Source organism: Oncorhynchus tshawytscha, linkage group LG04, assembly GCF_018296145.1.
Source record: "Oncorhynchus tshawytscha isolate Ot180627B linkage group LG04, Otsh_v2.0, whole genome shotgun sequence".
NCBI lineage: Eukaryota > Metazoa > Chordata > Actinopteri > Salmoniformes > Salmonidae > Oncorhynchus > Oncorhynchus tshawytscha.
This window is the reverse complement of record NC_056432.1, coordinates 57,102,279-57,110,119: the sequence shown is the minus strand read 5'-3', so window position 1 is coordinate 57,110,119 and position 7,841 is coordinate 57,102,279. Positions and strand designations below refer to the sequence as shown.

The following is a 7,841-nucleotide window of genomic DNA, read 5'->3' as shown; positions in this document are numbered from 1 at the left end:
TGTTGCAAACTGCCACCAGGATCCAGTGAAAATAGTTGAAGAATGAAGTTAATCACTCAAAATGCAATTAAAACATTTTGATTCACTGAGAGACAAAGCCCGAGATGACACGACAATGAAACATTAAAATACAGATTTAATGAAGTTTGAAAAAATTAATTACCAGCTATTTTCTATGGTGAGACTCCTTATCACTATGCAAAGTAATGCAAAACAAGTTCAAATGAATCACAAGATCCTAATAAATCTTTCATCATAATCTGATCACCCTAGAGACAAGTAGAGGATTAATATGTTAATTTGACACATCAGATTGAGGGAGAGTAAATCAGAGTTTGCAGCTAATTGTTACATTTTTCTGCTTCCATCCTCAGTGAAGAAAAGCAAGATATCCTCTTCACTCTTTCAAGATGACTGCTCCAGCATCTTAGTTTTCAGACAAATGCTACATTAGATGCTTACACCATGCAGCTTTGAAGAGATGAATTCAAAGTAGTCTGCAAAAAAGGGACTTGCAAAGTAATATACCAACAGTATATTACCTCCTTTGTATTACATGGATCTGAAACAGGCCGAATATAATTATCCTAGCCAGAATCTTACGTGTTCCCTAGAATAGCTTTGAGAATGCAAGTGTTCAGCTGAATGAGGTAGCATGACAGCCATTCAGATCAGCAGTCCATACACAAGCAGGAGTTCCATTATATAAAAAGGTGCATTAGAGAGCTTTACACACATGCTTTATAGCCTCGCTACTGTTATTTTATTGCTGCTCTTTAATAATTTATTTTTATTGTATTTTGCTTTACTTATCACGTTTCTTAAAACTGCATTGTTAGTTATGGGCTTGTAAGTAGGCATTTCACTGTTGTATTCGATGTTTTTGGATGTAACGAGTGTCACAGCAGGACCAGGGAATCCAGCTTTCAGATGTCAAGAGTGACGTGGTGTCCTGACATCCCTGGTGATATAATCATATATCAATCACACCTGAAGGGCAAAGGCGCATCTGGCAGGCAGAGTTGACATGGCACCAGTGAGCAAGCCTGTGTCTGGCCGGGCAGGTGCAGAGGAATTCTTTTTTTTTTAGTTGACAGGGAACGCTATCTGAAAAGCTTCAGCAGTTTCTTCTTTTCTCTATAAAATAGGCCTAAAAATAGATCAAATCAAATCAAATGTATTTATATAGCCCTTCGTACATCACCTGATATCTCAGTGCTGTACAGAAACCCAGCCTAAAACCCCAAACAGCAAGCAATGCAGGTGTAGAAGCACAGTGGCTAGGAAAAACTCCCTAGAAAGGCCAAAACCTAGGAAGAAACCTAGAGCGGAACCAGGCTATGTGGGGTGGCCAGTCCTCTTCTGACTGTGCCGGGTGGAGATAACAGAACATGGCCAAGATGTTCAAATGTAATAATAATGTTCCATTATTGTACTAATTAATATACATGATATGTAAATAAAGTGCATTCTACAAGTTGGCTTGGCTGGGAGCAATTATTTATTCTCCTCTGATCCTTTCAGCCTTGTAGCTCCACCCAGGAGAATATGCAATTTTGACCTAAAGACATGCCAGGCGTCTGTCAAAATACAGGGAAATCAGCTAAAAACAAAATAAGGCATTGGTTAGAGGCCTCTACTTATATTATGTGAAAAGGTTGTCAAGAAGCTCTCCCAGCAAAAGTGGCCGCTTTCGAGAGCACAACATCCAGCAACATTACTCATTTGGAATTCTGACAATTTGATATAGCCTTCTCCCTAACATATGTTTTACCAACCAATCAGCTACATGAATGCCAGTGGGGAATTCTGTGTCAATATCACGCACAAAACCTGTTTCATTGGACAATATACAGCACAAAGCAATTTACAACCAATATCATGTGTAGTTATGAGACTTTGTGGAATTCCAAGTGGGACATTTCTTCAAGGCTGACCCGAAATAGTAACAGGTCTTGTCAATCCTATTTACTGAACATGTATTGTAAGGAATCCATTGGGATAAAATAAAACACACACACAGGCAGTTATGCATAGCTTGTCTCTGTGACCCCGGAGAGAGAAAGACAAAAACACTTTATTATTAGCTAGTTATTAGTCAATGAAGCGTGGGAATGCCAGGCAGGTTGGCAGCCATTTCCCTCCTAATCACCAGAGCTCTCAGTCAAGAGACCACCTCAGCAGCAGGCTTCTCTTAAACCGGACCGTAGTTGACATGCATGTAAAAATCAAACGAGTGTTCATGTTATTAACCCAGCCTGATAGCTAAATGAAATGTACTCGTAAATCTGAGGTTTGCTTTAGCAGGTGCATCAGAAATCTTCAAATGACATTCAGACTATAGAGGCAAGAAGTGGCTGTGTACTGCACTTGCAACCCAGTCTGAGATGCAAGCTGTAAATAGCACACAAAAGGAATATGATTTTCTGTGAAACATTTATTACCTTAACATGAGCATGCATTTGTACATAACTCTGTATGCAGATGGATAGCTCATTAATAGAAAAGTGTAATTAGCATCAATTTAAACAATGCCTTTGTCAGCACCCACTGACCACTTTTCTTTCTGGTATAGAATGTGTAATGTTAATCTGTGTGACCACCACCAAACCAAAACAGTGATATTGATAAGAAAATATACAACCTTATGCAATATCGCCATTAAACAACTGAACCTAGCACTCTAAATCATCCCAACAATATCCACAATTTTGGATCTCTGAAACTGAACATAAAGCCATCATTCATGACATTAACCCTTGAGAATCACCTCCGGACACAATTGTAGGCAACTGTCTGTAAGCAGGTGTACGTTTTTGATTGAGCAGCAGTCTTGGTCAATCCCCTTGTACCTACACTATTAAAACATCATTATTGTTAGTAGGCTATTCCATGTTAAGGCGAAAGAAACCCCACTACTCATTTACAACCCAGGTCGTATTTTGGTGCAATATAAGATTTAGCTGAGATTGTGTAAATAAATAACATGAGAGGTTTTCAATCAGATAAAATGTACATTTATTACTTACAATAATTTATACCACCCTGAAACAGAGGTTGTGCCTGCTAATGGATGGAATAATGAGCCAGACAGAAACACACTGATCTGTGATCTCAGTCCAAAAATTTAGCCTACAATTACTGTGTCCTCATCTGGGAACTCATAGAAGGGCACCTCAAGGTTGAGTGGGGCTGGGCCTTTCCTGATGCGGCCAGAGGCATCGTAGTGAGAGCCATGGCAGGGGCAGTAGTATCCGCCATAGTCACCAGCATTGGCGATGGGTACACAGCCCAGGTGGGTGCACACGCCAATAACAATGATCCATTTTGGGTTGGCGACGCGGTCCTTGTCGTGCTGGGGGTCACGTAGCTCAGCCATATCCACAGCTTCCTCGGCGGCGATCTCTTTCTCAGACCGGTGGCGGATGAACAGAGGCTTGCCCCTCCACTTGAAGGTCATATTCTTGCCCTCTGGGATCTCTCCCAGCTTGACCTCGATCTTGGACATGGCCAGGACATCAGCTGAGGCACTCATGGAAGAGATAAACTGTGTGGCCACGGTCTTGGCTGTGTAGACACCAACCACGGCTGTGGCCCCGGTGACAAGGTAGGAGAAGGTTTTCCTGGACTCGCTGCTCTCCTGAGAAGATTTCTTGGGGTCAAGCAACTCAGGCCGACGGTAATCAGAGAAATCTGGCACCTTGATGTCAGTGTGAGCGAATCGGACTGCAGCTTTTGCTGAAAAATAAAACAAGTCCATTAGATAAACAATCAAAACAGTATTAAGAGAAAGACAATGGCATGTGATAGGAAAGTACCAGAGGGCACATTATAGAAGCAGATGCATCCAAGTCAATAGCTAGTAAGATAGCAAATTAATGATCAGATTGTTTGAAAGTGAAGTTTAAATACAAAGTCGCTAGCTAGCAAGCTTTCTAATAGTTAGCTAGCCCATTAGCTGAGGAGTATTCATTATGCCTTGCAATGGAAAACCGTTTAAGAATCAAACGGATCAAACGCAATGATTACCTTCCTGAATTTGTCCAATATAAACTCTTGTTTTGTTATAAAAACATTTTGCAACAAAATCTGCCTAATGAACACACCCTTGACCTACATGTTAGCTACCAACTCCCTTGCTAAAATGTAAGGTTAAACTAGTGACCAAGAAAACTCTCCTGACTCTAGCCACCAGAATCCGACCCTACCATTACACTGAGCTGCATTGGGGTCAGAATGCAAACATGGTTACATTACGACACTGGAGACGGCACAAGATACAGGTCCACGTACCTCAATGAATGGATGGGATATGCCACTGTACTCAATTTGACCTTAATCCACACCGATACATCTCAAATCAAATTTTATTTGTCACATGCTCCGAATACAACAGGTGTAGACCTTACAGTGAAATGCTTACTTACAAGCTCTTAAAACCTCTTGGTGTTAGGGGACAGTATTTTCAATTTTGAAAAAAAAAAAAACGTTCCCGTTTCAAACGGGATATTTTGTCAGGAAAATATGCTAGAATATGCATATAATTGACAGCTTTGGATAGAAAACACTAACGTTTCCAAAACCGTAAAGATATTGTCTGTGAGTATAACAGAACTGATGTTGCAGGCGAAAGCCTGAGAAAAATCCAATCCGGAAGTGCCCCAGGTTTTGAAAGCGCTGCGGTCCAATGACTCCCTATTCAGCTGTGAATGTACCATCAACGAGCTTACGCTTTCTACGTATTCACCAAGGTGTCTACAGCATTCTGACGTAGTTTTACGCATGTCTGTTGAAGAATAGCCATAGGCGGCCACATTGCGTAAGTGGTCACATGGTGGCTCCGAGAGAGATTCTCGCGTAAAATACAGAGGTAGCCATTACTTCAATCGGTCCTAGTGAAAAATGAATTGTCCCGACGGATATATTATCGAATAGATATTAGAAAAACACCTTGAGGATGGATTCTAAACAACGTTTGCCATGTTTCTGTTGATATTATGGAGCTAATTTGGAATATTTTTCGGCGTTGTGGTGACCGCAATTTCCGGGCAATTTCTCAGCCAAACGTGAAGAACAAACGGAGCTATTTTGCCTACAACAATAATATTTTGGGAAAAATGAACTTTGGCTGTCTACCTGAGAGTCTCCTGAGTGAAAACATCAAAGGTAAACGATTTAATTTGATTGCTTTTCTGATTTCCGTGACAAGGTTGCCTGCTGCTAGCAAGGCATAATGCTATGCTAGGCTATGATAAACTTACACAAATGCTTGTCTAGCATTGGCTGTAAAAGCATATTTTGAAAATCTGAGACGATAGGGTGATTAACAAAAGGCTAAGCTGTGTTCCAATATATTTCACCTGTGATTTTCATGAATAGGAATATTTTCTAGGAAGATTTATGTCTGTTGCGTTATGCTAATTAGTGTCAGATGATGACAACGGTCCCGTTCACGGGATGGGGTGTCACTACAGGTTAAATTAAGAAAAAAGTAAGACATAAGAAAAATAAATAAGAAATAAGAGAAGCAGTGAATAACAATAGCGGGGCTATCTATATACAGGGGGTACCGGTACAGAGTCAATGTGTCAATGTGCAGGGGCACCGGTGTCGAGGTAATTGAGATAATTATGTAAATGCAGGCGGGGTTGTTAAAGTGGCAATGCATAGATGATAACAGAGTAGCAGCGTGGGGGCAAATAGTCTCAGTAACCATTTGATTAGCTATTCAGAAGTCTTATGGCTTGGGGGTAGATACCTCTTGGACCTAGACTTGGCGCTCTGGTACCACCTGCCGTGCGGTAGCAGAGAGAACAGTCTATGACTAGGGTTGCTTGAGTCTGATGATTTTTAGGGCCTTACTCTGACACTGCCTGGTATAGAGGTCCTGGATGGCAGGAAGCTTGGCCCTGGTGATGTACTGGGCCGTACGCACTACCCTCTGTAGTGCCTTGTGGTCGGAGGCCGAGCAGTTGACATACCAGGCAGTGATGCAATCCGTCAGGATGCTCTCGATGGTGCAGCTGTAAAATCTTTTGATGATCTAAGGACCCATGCCAAATCTTTTCAGTCTCCTGAGGGGGAATAGGTTTGAAATACTGTTTGTTTTCCCGAAAAACTGCCGTTTCGTTCTCATGCTAGCTAGCAGTAGCCATTATGGAATGGCACATCACGTTGAACAACAAAATAAGCTGATAGGTTGACTGCAAACTGGCTGCAGTGGCTACTGCTAGCTAGCATGAGGACAAAAATGGCAGTTTTCTGGGAAAACGAGCAGTATTTCAACATTCTCAATCTATCAGTGTGGATTAAGGTAACGTTTGGAGTGCAGTTGCATATCCCATCCCTGCATAGAGGTAAGCTTTCCGACCCATAATCGCACGCCAGCTCCATGGCCTCTTAATATAGCCATGATTGCGTTCTGACCCCAGTGTAGCTAAGTGTCGACAAGTGTAACAGTAGGGACGGAATCTGCTGACTATCATCACTAAGACCCACCTGTATGGGTTATGTAATGTTATTGTAACTAGAATGATCAAAATATGACATTACTACACATAAGGTAGCAGCTAGTTAGCTATTTAGTTAGTTAGCTAGTCAGGCTGTGACCCCAGACTCCAGTCAGTTTCTTTAACCCAGAGGCGCAACATTGAGAGACTTACGGGAACGCTTGCAAAACAGACCATGCAAGGGTTTGCAAAGTCAATGAGGTAAGTGTTATACACAATGACGTATTTCTGCGCATGAGTTTAGCAAGGTAACGTCGACAATGCATCGCCTATAAGCATGATCGGGATTTCTATTGGAGAAGCAGTTTCTGCCTATCTTCAAACTGTACTGTCTTTGTGCCCCATACTGCAGTGCTGCTCCTCCGGCTAGTTAAAATGTCTTAGCCTCGTTCATCATGGGCATCCCACTTACTTAGCTAACTAACTAGATAATTGTTAAAAATATGATTATACCCAATCGATATGTTAAGTTAATTGTACTTCTACCCAACATGTTTGTGGTTGTTGGTTTGGTCTTGACCTCGCAGTCAGCTACCTTAGTTAGATAGTTAACTAGCCGGTTGGCTAGGCCGCTTCCAGCCAATGCACTCTACACAGCTAACATTAGCGAGCTAATGAGCACTAGGCTAAATTATGAAACAATCCTCAGATTATACAGCATATCAATTGGACTTTAGTAAAATACAACAATGACTCAAGTAAAACCCGATTACTAACATCAGCCCTGAGATACTGCTAGCTTAGCTACTTACCATTTATGCTAACTGATACTGCAGGCCCAGTCTTTGGACTCTGACCGTTCAGGGACTCGCGGGTAAGGAAAGGTTTCTTCGTGTCTACCAACACTTTCTCTCCTTTTACAACCACCCCTGGAATAAGGGCTTTGAGGGGTCCAGCAACTGCATAGTTCGTAGCCTGCAAGTATGGAGAAAATACCCCCGAACGAGCGGCAAGGGACATCATCTTTTTAGCGAGAGAGGCTCCTTGCAATGCTAGCTAGCTACGACCTTGTCTAGACTGTGCAAGGGGAACAAGCGCTGGTTGATTACGCAACACGTCAGGTGACGAAATTACGTATATCAGAAGGGTTACTGTGTGTTACTTTTCTACTGTGATGAGCAATATGTAATCCATTCTTCTCTTAGGGAATTCTTAGCTGATGAAAATACTTAAGACTTTTCTGACATTAAATTGTTCTATGTGTTTTGTTTTACACTTTTACATTTTTTGCTCAAGTTTGAGATAACCAATCATAATTTGCATAAACTTATTCCCTGCTTTGATAGCTGGGGCGGGACTAGTGGTTAGAGCGTTGGACTAGTGGTTAGAGCG

General features: G+C 41.7%; 1 protein-coding gene across 1 annotated transcript; it reads right to left on the bottom strand.

Moving 5' to 3' along the window:
• Positions 1-2,025: 2,025 nt before the first annotated feature.
• Positions 2,026-7,554, bottom strand: LOC112249074 (cytochrome b-c1 complex subunit Rieske, mitochondrial). The gene is made up of 2 exons (XM_024418714.2): positions 7,262-7,554; positions 2,026-3,738 (listed from the first exon to the last, which is right to left on the bottom strand). Exons 1-2 carry the CDS (start codon positions 7,470-7,472, stop codon positions 3,128-3,130), a joined length of 822 nt encoding a protein of 273 aa, XP_024274482.2. The 5' UTR covers positions 7,473-7,554; the 3' UTR covers positions 2,026-3,127.
• Positions 7,555-7,841: the final 287 nt, after the last annotated feature.

What these genes read in the sequence shown, in the direction of transcription:
- LOC112249074 (XM_024418714.2), bottom strand. Translation starts at nt 7,472, where the DNA reads ATGATGTCCCTTGCCGCTCGTTCGGGGGTATTTTCTCCATACTTGCAG. An exon ending in AGTATCAGTTAGCATAAATG is followed by an intron (nt 3,739 to 7,261) that starts GTAAGTAGCTAA and finishes TTTATTTTTCAG; the next exon opens with CAAAAGCTGCAGTCCGATTC.